Below are 16,209 nucleotides of genomic sequence, written 5' to 3' on the forward strand. Positions count from 1 at the left end.
AAATAAAGCACACCTTGTTTGGAAAACAACCTTTGTCTTGCAAGTTTTCTTATCAGTCGTCATCTGTGTGTTCCATTATAAAGCAACATAAACATTCTAATCTTCTCATACTCATAATGAAGTCGCCAAGGTAGGAAATATAAGCATTTTAACCTTTTCATAATGAAGTCACCAAGGTAGAGGGTATGTAATGTATAATCTATTATTATATTATAGATTTGTCAATCTGATTCTAAAGGAAGCTATTAGTTAAGCAAATGTTTGACCTCTAGACAGTGAAGTGTTGTTTCATTCTGATTAGAGCATACCTGCATATAACCATGAACCTTGCCGAACACAGTATAATTAATCCCTTTAAGCATACAAGATGATTATAATTTGCGCAAATTAAAAAATTCAAAGCTAAGGATTTATTAATGGCAGGAATGCAGCTTTTGTATAAAAAAAACAGCTACAGTTTGTTTACTGAAGTCCAAATGACAGATGCATTATAAAATCTGCAACTGCCTACTGTGCTCCTTTTGTAACATTACAGTTGTCTGGGGGCAGTAGAGTTCGGAAGATTTGGATTATATGAGTCATACACTAAGTAGACAAGGTTGTGCTCTGCAGGATACAACTACCAGTGAGATCACTGCCGTATTATGAAAGAAGCATACAAGAGCATTTGTAAAACTTGAGGACATCTGACTTTTGTACATTTTCACATTCCTTCAATTAATAAAACAAAATTTGTAAGTTTTTCAAGTTGCTAAGGAAAGCCATATTCACTCTATTTTATAATTTAGTTAATTAAAGCTATAAAGATTTTTTTATCTCAAAAAAAGTTTTTATCACCTTCCGTTTTTTTTTTAACTTTGGGCCTTCAGCTGATTTCTTTCTCTTTGTACCTCTGTGAAAACCACAATCATCACTTAAATCTTTTTCAAAACTGCTTGTGGAATCCATTTCCTCCCTAAATTATTTACAAAAAACATACTAAATGAAAGACAATACAATAACTCATGCAATGTGAAAAACATTTTCAATATTTTTCACATTATGTAAAAATAATAGACATAAAAAAGGGATATATCTACTATAATTATGGGTCTTGTCAATATCAAACACATTCTAGTATGACACAAGGATCAACTGAGAAAGCCCGGAAACCAAATTTACATATTTTGAATGTCAACTAAATTCAACAATGCACTTTTTTTCTTGAATATTTTATAGGGAACTTGTGAACATTTTTCATAAATCATGTGAAGTATTTCTAGAATATTCTAATTTTGTATAAATAAAGAAAATTTTTAAGTCAGTGAATTCTAAAATCGAAAGCAAAAAAAAAAAAAGTAAATAAATGCTGAAGAAATTTTTACTACCAGTGTTGTTTATTGAGAAGTATTCAGAATAACAAATAAGATAAAATGTGATACGTATTTAATAAAAGTAGAATAAGTTTTTCACATTCCTCACTAAAAAATTTCAGAGCAAAATGCCTCAAATTTCAGAGAACAAATAATCTGTAAACTAGTCAATTTTTTTTTTTTTTTTTTTTTTTTATAGAACTCAATTCTGCACTAAAATTTTTCAATTCCCCCTTCCTCAATGCCATATACACTTAAATTAGATCTCCTCTCCCTGGTTACCAAGCTCTTGTAATCCACACTTCATAATCTCTCTCCTCACACAGCTGCCTTTTTTTTCTCTCACCATATAAGCTCCTTTTAAAACAATGACCTTCTCGAAATTCCCTTTCAAGAAATTCAACGTCTTTCTTTTGCATGTAACCTCCAGAACTGAATTAGATCCCAAATATAATCTAACAGCTGACTTGCATAATGGAATGACAAATATATCCTATCAGTAATTTACTATACCCTAATTGCAAAGGTTGTAAATCACTGATAAGACAATGTGCCATCACAGCCACTTGCTTATTCTGCATAGTAACTTCATATATGTTTGTCATAACATCCAAGACATTTCTCATTTACACCCCTCAGCTCTATTCCTCTCCCACCCCAAATTTTATTAATTTCACAACCTCCAAGTTTGTCACTTGTGTATTATATAATATTTCTCATTTACATCCCCTCAGCTCTATTCCACCCTCCAAATCCTTCTTAATTTAATAACCTTCAAGCGTATCACTTGTATCTGATTGTTGTATTATGTCTGTAAAACAGTGTTAAGGGGATAATATTTGTGTTGTGCAGGCTGAAAAAGAAATAAATAAATAAAATAACTCATGGAGGAAAACCTTACACTCAATGCACAAGATTAGCTTAACAATCAGCTTATAACCTTGATTGACCCTGAATCAGCCTTGATTGATCAGGTATTTGGAATTTCTCAATCACCAACAGGAATCATGCTGACTTCTGAAACAAAAAATATTATACTTTGTAGAATTAAAACATAACTGCCCTTTCTCCAAATACCCATGAATCCTGGCAAATCATTGTGACGGAGCTCAACCTGAGCTTGTTCACAATGATTTCTCCAGATTCTCCAGTTTCCGTATCCCTTTATTCTTTTTTTTTTTTTTTATATAATATAATTTTTTTTTAAAATAAACTAGATGCTTATATTTGTACCAGCAAGTCAGAGAAAATACTAGGGGCGAGAATATTCTTAACCTCATCATTACTCACAAATCAGATGACCCCACAGGGCTTAAACTACAGAAACCACTGTCAGGTAGTGATCACAAAATTATCAGTTGGAAGATGAAGAAAGATGATGCAGTAGTTAAAGGCACAGGGAGGATTGTAGAGTGAGGGCAAACACATTTCAATTATGCAATACCTTTAAAGCAAAAATCACAGAAGCCATGAACACATACATACCATTAAGAAAATATTGCAAGGGGGGGTAGGCTGAAATGGGTGAATGCTGAGCTGGTTGGTCAAAGAGAGCAGAAAAAGAAAGCATGGGATAGTAACAGAGCAATGAAGAGTACTGAATCCAACAACAGGTAAAAGCTGATCTGTAATGGTGCCACAAATAAAGTTAGGGAGGCCAAGGCTACCCCTCCTCCTAAACTCTCATAAATCAAAACTGAATTGGTGCCTAATTTCTTCACACTCTTTGCACCTCGCACACACACACACAACATCCTCCTTGGCTGGTTCATGTCCTGTTCCAAAAAGATCTGCAGACATTTCACAAGTTGTACATTTTTTTTAGGTTGTGATGTGTTGAAGAATCATCTGCCTTTGGTTCTCCTCCAAGCCACAGCACTCTCCTACTTTGTGCCCATTGCTTTGCTGCTCTAGTCTGGAGCATGATTTCCCATTAAATACAATTTAATCGATTAATTGATAATACTACACTAAGCTAATAGAATCCTAAATGCGATGATACATATTACACTATCAAGTTTTATGTTATACCTTATACTATCAAATTCAAGATATCCGTTACACTATACCATAACAATTGTTATGGTATAACAATTAGTTACACAAGGGTGTAACTAATTGTTAAATTAGTTACACCCTTGCTAAAAAGTAAAAATTCCTTAGCTAAATACAAAAAAGATATATGCCCAACAAGTAATTAGAACCTTTGAGCTACTTATTTATCACAATTAAAACCCTACTATTCCTCTGCACTACTCGTTACATTCTACAACATTCACGCCAAAACACCGATACAATGGCGGTATGATTAGTAAGTAATAACTTACAAAATCACTAGCTAAATTTAAAAACAAACTAACAAACATGACTAAGACTATTTAAATTATTTGTAAAACACAATTTAATGAGTTAATTAATCAACAAGACGGTAAAAATTTCCAAAAAACTTATGTTTCCACGTGCACAATGCAGCAATATGCAAGATCTTACATCTGGGGAATAGCAACCTGAAAATAAATTATACACTTGGTGGGATTTAATTAAAAACTGTAGAGGAAGAGAGGAGTCTGGGAGTTGTAATATGGGCAGATATGAAGTTTTCTGAGCAGCACAAACAGGCAGCCAGGAAAGCCCGTGGTGTCCTGTTAATTTATCAAACATCATCCTGATATAGAGATAGGGAGATCATAATCCGTCTATATAAGGCACTTGTAAGATATGCATTTGGAATACAATGTTGAAGTATGAAGGCCTCATCTGAAAGAAGACACTGAGCTTCTTGAAAGGGTCCAAAGAACAGGGAAACCCACATGGTGAGATCAGCTAAAGGGCTACCATACAAAGAAAGGCTGATTATGTGGGCTACAGAAGAAAAAGAAAAAAAAGGAAGAAGCTTGGCAACCAGGCATTTCAGAAGTGACCTGATTGAGGTTTATAAGGCTCTGAGTTGGGTTAGTAAAATGAAAGAAGGTGGAATTTTCACTGTTATAAAGAATTCCAAAACTAGGCATCAAATTCAAATTACAGGGGAAGAGGTTTACTGAAGAAGACTGTAGGAAGTTTTCTTTTAGCCAGAAAGACTTTGATTACTGGAACAAGTTGCCTTTGCAGTTAGTTGAGGCTGACAGTTTGAATAAATTCAAAGTTAACTGGATGGTTGCATATGCAAGGAGGGAAGCACATAATTTGTACTTTCTTATCTATATATATATATATTTTTTTTTTTTTTTGGCTAGAGCAGCAAAAGTCTGTGGCTTCCATGCACTATATCACAAATACTATTACTATCCTATCATTTAACAATAATAAACAGCCTCCTTGCACTATATTGTGACAATATTGAAAATAACTTAATGCACAAACTCTTAATGTATTATGCGTTTAATATCTATATAATATCGGTGTGTAGATACACCATAGACAACTCTTAAGAAACTACAAAGTAGTTGTAGTATCTACAAAGTATCTACAAACTGAGAATAAGTAACAATAGTCTTCTCTATTAGTGAAGCGTTACTTATTCGAGGTAGTGCAATATCATGGAAACTCGTCATGAAGGCAGAGCACAATATGAGAAAGAGCAAATGATGCCTACAACAACTACTTTGTAGTTTCTTAAGAGTTGTCTATGGTGTATCTACACACCAATACTATATTGTGAATACATTCACTATTGCTATCATTTAACAATAATAAACAATAGTGGTCCTCATTATACAAACTGTGATGATCACCATATATGAAGCTTGCCAACTTTAAATAATAACTATTTGTAACAATCCTCTGCCACCTCGGGATGCTGAGTGTAATTCCGATATGCTTCAGCTAATACAGCAACCTATTAGGCAGGACTGCAACAAAAACTTTTCTGAAATCTAAGCATCGTGCATCCAACTCCTATTAAGTTAGTTCATAATGGAAATAATCTATGAATCCATGAAGAAATAGTTATTTTAAAGACAGAATTCACTCATTTGGTGGTGAAGTTTAGCATTACGCTTAAAACCTGTAGCTTTCAAGCATATAAGTTATTAGTATTAGCAATGGCCACATGGTGCAAGGAAACCTATAGCTTATGTTACACTAGCCAAAAAAAAAAAATAATAATAATAAATAAATAAATAAAATAATAATAAGAAGAAAATTAAAAAAAAAACCCAAATAATTAATAAGAAAAAAGGAAATAGACAACCTATGCGTTTCCCTCCTCCTGTAGATAATTATTGAGTCAAACTTTGAATTTCCCCAAACTGTCAGCCTCTACCAAGCCATAGGTAACTTATTCCAGTAATTTATAACTCACTGGCTAAAATAAAACTTACTGCAATCCAATTTAAACATCTCCCCCGTAACTTGAAATTATGGCCCCTAGTTCTAGTATCATTTATAACCATGAAAATTTCATCCTCATTCATTTTACTTATGCCTCTCAGAGCCTTAACACATTGACTGCCAAATACGAGTTAGCTCAAATTTGGCGATCTGGCCCAGGACGCTGCATACGAGTTAAATTGGACTGGTACGACTTGTCTTTCATGCGCAGCTATGAGTATATTTGTAGCAAATACGTGCAACTAATGGATAGTGAGTTTCTGGGATAAGAATGAAAAATCAACCACAGCGTCAGAAAACAGAAAATTTATTCACAAAAAAAAAAATATTTTATTCACACATACAGAAAGAAATGTGTATTACTAAAACTCATGAAAATAATATTGTTTATTTGTGATATTTTTTGGAACATTCTTCTACACAAAGAGCTGGCTTCTCTTGGCACACTGGGCAATAATAGCATGTTTCACGATGTTTTTTTATTTCTTGTACATACTCGACACAGTTTAGTCGGGCATGGTTTTTTTTTTTCAGTTGGTGGTATAACCTCTAAATAATGAATAATGAATTTTACATTCCGACATAATCTTCTTTGGAGCATTTAGAATTTTTTCTCCAATCAAAGATTCAACGAATGTTTCTCTGAATTTCAGACATTTTATGGTGGAACCCGTAACTTGATGGAAAAGGATGTAGGCGTTATGTATACAGGGTGTCTCAAAAATATTGGTACAAACATTTAGGGGAGGTAGGTAACATCTAAAGGAATGTGAATTGCATAGGAACCCATAACCGGAAACGTCACGGGAAAGTAGTAGCAGAGGCACAAGAAGCAGAAATGGCACAAGACAGTAATTAGTGGCAAACATTTATTTGACATAATATTAACAATGGAGTACGAGATGGATGCATTTCGTGATGTTACAACAAATGCTCGAAGGTTCCACCATGAGACGCGATGCATGCGTGACACCGACGCAGCATGGATTGGTGGACACGGTCGAACACACCTAGAGTTTCTTTGACAGTAGCAGCAGTGCAGATGAGTCTCGCCACGAGATCCATTTCCATCTCCATAGGTGATTCATACACGACAGATTTGAGGGCCCCCACAAAAAGAAATAAAGGCTCGATAAATCAGGTGAGCGTGTGGGCCAGGCAATGGGTCCACCCTGGCCAATCCATCAACGCCCAAAACGCCTGTTCAAATGGTCACGAACACTTCCATAATGGGCAGGCGCCCCGTCATGTTGAAACCAAATGTTGCGTCTCACATTTGCTGGAACATCGTCAAGTAACCCTGGTAGAACTTGTTCAAGAAAGATCCGATATTTAGCGGAGTTCATGCGGGATGGTAACAGGTATGGGCTGACTAAGCAGTCACCGACCATACCTGCCCACACATTTATTGCGAAGCGATGTTGTGCAGCATGGGGGCGCACACCGTGTGGGTTGTCTTAAGCCCACACATGAGCATTGTGCTGATTGAATAAGCCTTCCTGAGTGAAATAAGCCTCATCCGTAAACAAAACATAGGCTGGAAAATCCAATCTTGAACACTTTCTTGGAGAAAACACTGTGCAAAAGCCACACATGCAGGATGATCTTGGGGGAGAGCAGTAACTGAACCCTTTGGAGATGAAAGGGGTGTAAGGAATCGTCGTGCCAGACATGCTGTACACTGCAACGAGACACTCCTAAGGCAGAGGCAACAGCACGTGTGCTGGTAGTAGGATTATTCTGGATGGCATTCAACACACTTTCTTCCATGGCGGGAGTTCGCGATGAACGTGGTCTGCCCACACTACTCCTGTTACCTCTAAATGACCCATAATCACACAAATTTTGATGCACACGCGCAAACAAACGGTGGTCCGGTACATGTCTGTCCGGGAAACGTTCTCCATAAATTCATTGAGCAGCTCGTCCATTGCCCTCTGCTAATCCATACACTAGGTGCATATCTACCAGCTCACAGTTCGTATATCAATGCATGCTCTTCGTGCGGCGACTACTGCTTGAATGAGTAAATCAGAAATTTTCCCTCTCGCGAACTGATGAACAGCACCTTCTACCGACTTACGGTGACGTTTCCGGTTATAGGTTCCTATGCGATTCACATTGCTTTAGATGTTACCTACCTCCCCTAAACGTTTGTACCAATATTTTTGAGACAGCCTGTGTGTATATATATTTCTATAACATGTAATGTTATTTTTTTTGGCCATCGCTAAGATAAACCATGATGGTTTTTCTTACCGATGGCTGCAAGGAAAAACTATGATGGTTTTTCTTAGCGCTGAATACAAGAACAGTTGATCTGACTGATCTATGCAGAGCATTCCACTATTGTAATCTCGAATTATGTTTGGTTAAATTCTTTAATGACATCTTGTGGAATGGTAGGTTCCCACTCTTGTTTAAGAGAACCAAAATAGTTGCCATTCTAAAGACTGGGAAAAGTGGATCTTGCCCTGAAGATTATCGTCCAATCTTACTTTTAAATATATGTTATAAATTAATTGAAAGAATGGTTTACAATAGAATCTCAACTACAATCTTTCAACACATACCAATTGAACAAGCCGGATTCCGACCAAGCCAAAGCTGCTGTAATCAGGTACTGGCACTTACTAGCCACATCGAGAATGGATTTCAAGATAAGAAGACCATTGCAGTCTTTGTGGACTTGACATCAGCTTATGACACAGTATGGCAACAAGGAATGATTCAGAAATTTTTGAAGATTATTCCTTGTAAGACCCTCGCGATCCAACTTAACAATATGCTATGCAATAGAGTGTTTGAAGTACATTTAAACGGCAGAGTGAGCAAGCCCTATATATTAAATGATGGTTTACCACAGGGATCAGTTCTTGCTCCATTATTATTTAATATCTATACTGCAGATCTTCCAGCAACTGCTTCTAGGAAATTCATGTACCCAGATGACATAGCTCTGACTGCCCAGTCTACTGACTTCAAAACAGCTGAAATTGTACTCACAAAGGATCTTCATAACCTGAATAAATATTTTCATATATGGTGACTTAAACCTAACTTAAATAAAACTGAAGTTAGCTGCTTTCATCTGGATAATCAAAGGGCTAATTATATGCCTCAAGTGGAATATAAAGGCCAACGACTGAAATACAACCCCTGCCCAAAATATCTTGGAATCACGATGGACCGAACACTAACGTATAAACAACACCTTTGTAATATTGCAGCAAAGATATAAACTAGGAATAACATTTTGCACAAACTCAGTGGAACAGGCTGGGGAGCAAACGCAGCGGTGCTACGAACATCAGCCCTTGCCTTAGTCTACCCAGTTGCAGAATACCGCTGTCCCGTATGGCTTAATAGTGCACACACTGTAAAAGTTGATACCCAACTGAATGACACAATGAGGACAATATCAGGCACCATTAAATCGACACCCTTAAAATGGTTATGTGTTATCTAACATCCATCCCCCTCATATAAGAAGAGAAACAGCTTTGCTGAAAGAATGGCAAAAATGTCACAGAAATCCCCAATTGCCCATACATCAGGACTGCAAACCCCAGAAGCCGGAAAGATTAAAATCCCTTTCCTCCACTACCGGCTTCAGTTCAACTCCAGTTGAACTGAAGTTATTTTGGGGTTACTGTTCCCCAGGTGTAATACCTTAAACTTTGCTGGATTAAAGCATAGCTGCCATTTTTCTGACCATCCCTGAAGTCTGCCGAGGTCACTCTGAAGAAGCTCTGCTTGGCGGTTTATTTATTTATTTATTTTTTTTTTTTGGTAGTTTTTGGCGCATCGGCTTCTGTGGCCATAATGCACCGCCCAAGGTTTTTGCAGTACTTTGATCCAAGCCCAAGGCGGGATTCGAACAAGCGACATCTGGGTTGCCAGGCAGGCACTTTACCCACCTGGCTAGCCCGGACGACCTGCTTGGCGGTGATCATATAAATATATGATTAGCATTAGCATTAGTAGAGGCATATGATGCAAGAAAGCAAGCTTATGCAGCATCAGCCAGAAAAAAAATAAATAATAAATAACTTCCACTTCACCCCTCTCTGTTCATTCGAAATACCTGTCCAGCTGAGCCTTAAATTTATTTAGGCTATCAACTTCCACAACAAGGGTTGGAAGTCTGTTCCACCAACCAACTACCCGCTGGCTAAAGACAAATTTCCGGACATTTATCCTACATTTGTCTTTTCTCAATTTGAATTTATGCCCTCTCAGGTGATTATTCTGAGCAAGAGGCAGAATGCCATCAGCACTGAGCATGCTCAAATCATTCAAGATTTGATAGTCAGATCACCTCGCCGGTGCCTAGTCTCCAGGCGCTGTAATTTGCAAAACTTAAGCCTTTCTTCGTAAGAGCAAGCCTTTGTTCCATCCACTAACCTTGTTGCCTTTCTCTGTACTCGTTCCAGCAGCTCTACATCTTTCTTGAAATGAGGCCTCCAGACCTGTATACAGAATTCAAGGTGTGGCTTGACCATTGCCTTATACAAGGATATAATCACCTCCTTATCCCTACTAGAAAAATTCCTGTATATCATTGATAAGACACTGTGAGCTACTCTTGCAGCCCGTCTGCACTGCTCAGAGAAATTCATATCTGCCTGCACAATTACCCCCAGGTCGTTTTCATTCTCTACCACTGTCAGTGTAGTACCACAGAGTTGATACATTGCTCTGGGGTTGCTGTTTCCCATATGTAGTACTATATATTTGTAAATGTTAAACTTCATTTTCCACCTCTCAGTCCATCTGCTCAACCTTTCCAGATCCTGTTGCAGCAGCATAGCGTCAGTAGTGTCCTTAACAACCCTGCCAACTTTTGCATCATCTTCAAACTTGGACATTAAGCTTGATATACCATCATCAATATTATTTATAAATACAGAAAACGATAATGGACCCAACACTGAACCCCGAGGGACTCCACTAATAACATTAGTCCACGATGGGCAGTGTCCATTGATTACCACTCTCTGTCTTCTCCCCCTCAACCACCCCTTTATCCATAGCAGCAATTTGCCTGCAATGCCACACTGCTCCAATTTGTGCAGCAGTCTTCCATGTGCAACAGTATCAAAAGCCTTTCTAAGATCCAAGTATATAATATCAAAGTTATTCCCTGCATCCAGTTCTTTTGTGACTGCATCATAGTATCCAATCAAATTGGTCAGGCAAGACTTCCCCTTAACAAAACCATGCTGTGTCCAAGCTATAACTGAAGTCTTGTCTAGATGATCCTGCAGTGCTTCTTTAACCAGTGCCTCCATTAATTTTTCTGGAACAGAAGTTAAACTCACAGGTCTATAATTACTTGTGTCAGCTTTTGATCCTCCTTTGTGAATTGGGATCACATTTTCACACCTCCAGTCCATGGGTACCACCCCTGAGTCCAAGCAAGCTCTCATAATTATGGCTTACTTTCTTTGCTGCCTCCTTTAATATAACTGGATAGATCCCATCCACCCCAGGTGCCTTTCTTGCATTTATCTTCAACAATTTCTCCTGAACTTTACTCTCAGTTATTACAAGATTATTTAGCTTACTGCCAAAGTTGAATACACCTCTGGCATTCCCCTCGCTGAATAACTCCTCATGTGTGAATGTCGATGCAAAATATTCATTTAGTTTGTTAGCTACCTGAACAGGATCATCAACAGTTGAACCATCGATATGAAGTGGACCAATCTGATTCATCCCCTTCCTTCTAGAGTTTACATAAGAAAAGAACTCTTTACTGTTTTTCTTTGCATCCTTTGCGAAAGATTTATCATAATCTGCCTTCGCCTGCCTAACCTCCTTTGTAACTTGGTTACAGATCAACTTATATCTATCATAGGCTTCTGTGTCACGTGCTAATTTATATGTATCCCAAGCATTTTTCATCTCTGTCATATGTCTCATTAGTTCATCTGACATCCATTTAGAACAATATTTCTTAGTTGGTATTTAAAGCCTAGTAGCTTCCAAGATAAGTTCTTTGAATGTTTCCCATTTTGAATTTGCTGTTGGTAACATCATCAGTTGGTCCCACTGTATAGAATTTAAATACTGTCTAGACCATCGTAGTCGCCTTTACGAAAGCAATAACCCTTCCCTTTACCCCTGATGGTAGTTACCTCTTTGAGTAACTCCCACTTCAGCACACTGTGATTACTGCCACCTAGTGGTTCCTCTATCTGCAGATTCTTAATGCATGAAGAATCACTATTGATAATTAAATCAAGAGTATTACTCCCTATAGTTGCCTCCTGAACATGCTGATGTAGAAAACAATCATCCAATAAATCCACAAAAGCCTTGCTAGTGTGTGAGTGACCAACCCACAAATTCCAGTCAATATCTGGGAAATTAAAATCCCCCATTATAAGCCTCTCTGATTTACTGGCCCACTCTATTTCCCTGTACAGTTTCATATTATACTCATCAGAGTCCCTTCCCTTTACCCCTAATGGTAGTTACCTCTTTGAGTAACTCCCACTTCAGCACACTGTGATTACTGCCACCTAGTGGTTCCTCTATCTGCAGATTCTTAATGCATGAAGAATCACTATTGATAATTAAATCAAGAGTATTACTCCCTATAGTTGCCTCCTGAACATGCTGATGTAGAAAACAATCATCCAATAAATCCACAAAAGCCTTGCTAGTGTGTGAGTGACCAACCCACAAATTCCAGTCAATATCTGGGAAATTAAAATCCCCCATTATAAGCCTCTCTGATTTACTGGCCCACTCTATTTCCCTGTACAGTTTCATATTATACTCATCAGAGTCATTAGGCCTATAGCACACTCCTACTCTCAATTTTGATCTCCCAATGCTTATGTCACACCAAACTGACTCGACACTGCCTTGTCTAGCGATGTCAACTGGCTTCACTTCCTTGGATTTTATGTGTTTCTTAACTAATAGCATAACCCCTCCTCCCTTCCTATCCTGTCTATCCTTTCTGTAGAAGTTGTACTCCCCAAATTCCAGTTACCCATTCCTTATATCTGTGTGACACCACATCTCTGATATCCCAACAATATCCACCTTTGATGCTTTGAGCAATATCTCAAATTCATCAAATTTATTTACCAAACTCCTAGCATTGGTGTACACGCAAGTATACATGCACCTGTTCTTGTTGTTGTTGTTTGGTTTTTAGGAGCATTAGCAACTAAGGCCATATTGCTCCGGGAATATGCGGTGGTCATTCCCTTGATCTTTCCGCATCTTCCGTATTTGGTGGTGACGGGCTCGAACCCCGGTCTAATCACGAAGCTTGTGCTACGCACTGCTGCTCCTTCCCACCTGGCTACAGAGGCGCCTTACTACTTGTACCGCAACGACTCCCAGCAGTCTCTGAAATATCCTGCATCTTGTTTTCCAAGCTTCTGCTCATTCCAATAGAAGGTGCAAGAATCACTTTCACCTCTGCCAGTGGCTACTCTTAATCTATTAGTCCGTGTATCTCCCCAAGCTAGCAGTTTTCCGACCCACCTAACACTGCCTCAATAGCATCAGCAAATATTCTCGCACCCTTTCTATTTAAGTGTATCCCATCCCTGTAGAAGCAGTCCCTTCTATTAACAAGTACAGACCAGGCTAAAAAAAATTCTATCCCTTGAGCCTTGCACAATCTTTCCGGGGCCGAATTGATCGACAAGGCTCTCATCATATACTCCCTCCTATCGTGTCTGGGCAGAATTGCAGACACTTTCAAATTCAACCCTAATTCACGGCTTTTTTTCAACAGTAACCTGTACTTGTTAAGTAATTCTGCCGGTCTCCTACTCATAATATCATTAGTGCCAACGTGTACAACTATATCACCTTTTGTGCCCTTAAAAGATGATATCTGCTCTACAACATCATCAACCTTTGCCCCTGGCAGACATACCCATGATTATATATATATAATGTATAGATAAATAATAGATGCGCCGAGAAATGAAAAGATGAGAGTAGGTAACATAGCTACTAAAAAAAGGTGAAAAAAATATATATATTAATACATTTTTATACACTATACACAGAAATATATACTTATAATTATATTGTCTCATACCAAACAATCCTGGCATCTCTTCAAGCATTAACCACCAGAATTGCGCAACAAAATGACAATATAGTGTCCTCTGTTTCTAACAAAATGTATGTCCCACTGTAAAGTAAAATTAATAAATAAAATTAAGGGAAAGAGAGGAAGGGAAAAATAAATTTTTAGTGACGTCCAAAGTAAAAATATATGTGAAAATAACGGTATAAGGGAGGATATATATAAAAAGTCGGCATGTAATTTACAGTTGACACAACCAGGGGAACAAAACCAAAATATATCTTAAGAAAATATATATATAGCTGAGAAACTAAATTGAAACAAAGAACTATTCGTGTAAGCTAGAGCCCAGAGCAGCCAATGGTGGGAATAGTGGTAAGAAGCACATGAAATACTAGCAGTAAGTAGCATGTGGTAGATGTACACAGACAAAAGCAAATGAAAACTAAAGAAAAATTATGTAGAACACGGTAGAGAGAAGACCATTTCACAATCTTATCAAGTGTTTACTGCTTGTTATCTTCCCTTTCTGTAAATGAACTCTATTGTGTTGTATGTACACAGTTAATATTAGAATACCAGTGGCAGTAGTCTTTTCAAAAATCACACTTTGTTAAATTTTGACTAATCCCTTAGTGCACTCAGTGAATGTTGTAAGTTGTCATATAAAACATTTTTAAAAAAAAAGGTGCTTGGTACATAATTTAAATTTATATGTTTTAATACCAAAATATTAAAAACGAGCTAAAATACATAATTTAGTTTCAGACTGGTATGAATCCATCATATATATCTACACTGTCCTGTTAGAATGTTTGTCATTTTTTTATTATTACTTTCATTTTTTAATTTATTATTTTTATATATAGTATATATGTATAACTTTTATTATATATTTATATATTAATAAATGAATACCATATATTGTATTGTATTTTCTCTACTCCAGATAAAATAGTATTATTAACGCTATTCTCTAAAAAAAAAAATATCTTCACCTGAGAAGGGGTATGACTACTACACCAGTAAAACTATACTCTCAAAAAGGGGTACACAATTATTGCAAGTTTGGGAAACACTGTTCTAAACTAACAATATAATCTTGAAATATTTATTAAGTCTGACTAGTCACCCTTTTTAAAATTAATCTAATAGACCGGCAGAATTACTTAACAAGTACAGGTCACTGTTGAACAAAAGCCGAGAATTAGGGATGAATTTGAAAGTGTCTGCAATTCTGCCCAGACACGATAGGAGGGAGTATATGATGAGAGCCTTGTCGATCAATTCGGCCCTGGAAAGATTGTGCAAGGCTCAAGGGGTAGAATTTTTTTCAGCTTGGACTGTACTTGTTAACAGGAGAGATTGCTTCTACAGGGATGGGATACACTTAAATAGAAAGGGTGCAAGAATATTTGCTGATGCTATCGAGGCAGTGTTAGGTGGGTCGGAAAACAGCTAGCTTGGGGGGAGACAAAGACGAATAGATTAACAGTAGCCACTGGCAGAGGTGAAAGAGATTCTTGCACTGCTTCTATTAGAATGAGCAGAAGCCTGAAAAACAAGATGCATGGTATTTCAGAGACTGCTGGGAGCCATTGCGGTACAAGTAAACACATGGGTTGTGTTAGGGTAGCTAAGAATAGAAACAGGTGCAGGTATACTTGCGTGTACACCAATGCTAGGAGTTTAGTAAATAAATTTGATGAATTTGAGGTATTGCTCAAAACATCGAAGGCAGATATTGTTGGGATATCAGAGACGTGGTGTCACACAGATATAAGGGATGCAGAACTGCAATTTGGGGAATACAACGTCTACAGAAAGGATAGACAGGATAGGAAGGGGGGAGGGGTTATGCTATTAGTTAAGAAACACATAAAATCCAAGGAAGTGAAGCCAGTCGACATCGCTGGACAGTGCAGTGTGGAGTCAGTTTGGTGTGACATAAACACTGGGAGATCAAAATTGAAAGTAGGAGTGTGCTATAGGCCTAATGACTCTGATGAGTATAATATGGAACTGTACAGGGAAATAGAGTGGGCCAGTAAATCAGAGTGTCTTATAATGGGAGATTTTAATTTCCCAGATATTGACTGGAATTTGGGGGCTGGTTACTCACACACTAGCAGGGCTTTTGTGGATTTATTGGATGATTGTTTTCTACATCAGCATGTTCGGGAGGCAACTAGAGGGAGTAATACTCTTGATTTGATTATCAGCAGTGATTCTTCATACATTAAGAATCTGCAGATAAATGAACCACTAGGTGGCAGTGATCACAGTGTGCTGAAGTGGGATTTACTCAAAGAGGTAACTACCATTAGGGGTAAAGGGAAGGGTTATTGCTTCCGTAAAGGCGACTACGATGGACTGAGACAGTATTTAAATTCTATACAGTGGGATCAACTGATGATGTTACCAACAGCAAATTCAAAATGGGAAGCATTCAAA

The 16,209-nt window shown here is 37.5% G+C and overlaps 1 protein-coding gene across 1 annotated transcript in view; it reads right to left on the reverse strand.

Annotated features, from left to right (window-relative positions):
- Nucleotides 1–16,209, reverse strand: part of LOC150075748 (uncharacterized) — a 205,196-nt gene that overhangs the window by 130,094 nt on the left and 58,893 nt on the right. The window contains exon 4 of the mRNA XM_090387601.1: nt 838–955. Within this exon, the coding sequence (XP_090243727.1) occupies nt 838–955 (118 nt within the window). The remainder of the gene's footprint in view (nt 1–837; nt 956–16,209) is intronic.

This window comes from Mastigoproctus giganteus, chromosome 13, assembly GCF_048544385.1.
Source record: "Mastigoproctus giganteus isolate SK-2022 chromosome 13, ASM4854438v1, whole genome shotgun sequence".
Lineage (NCBI taxonomy): Eukaryota > Metazoa > Arthropoda > Arachnida > Uropygi > Thelyphonidae > Mastigoproctus > Mastigoproctus giganteus.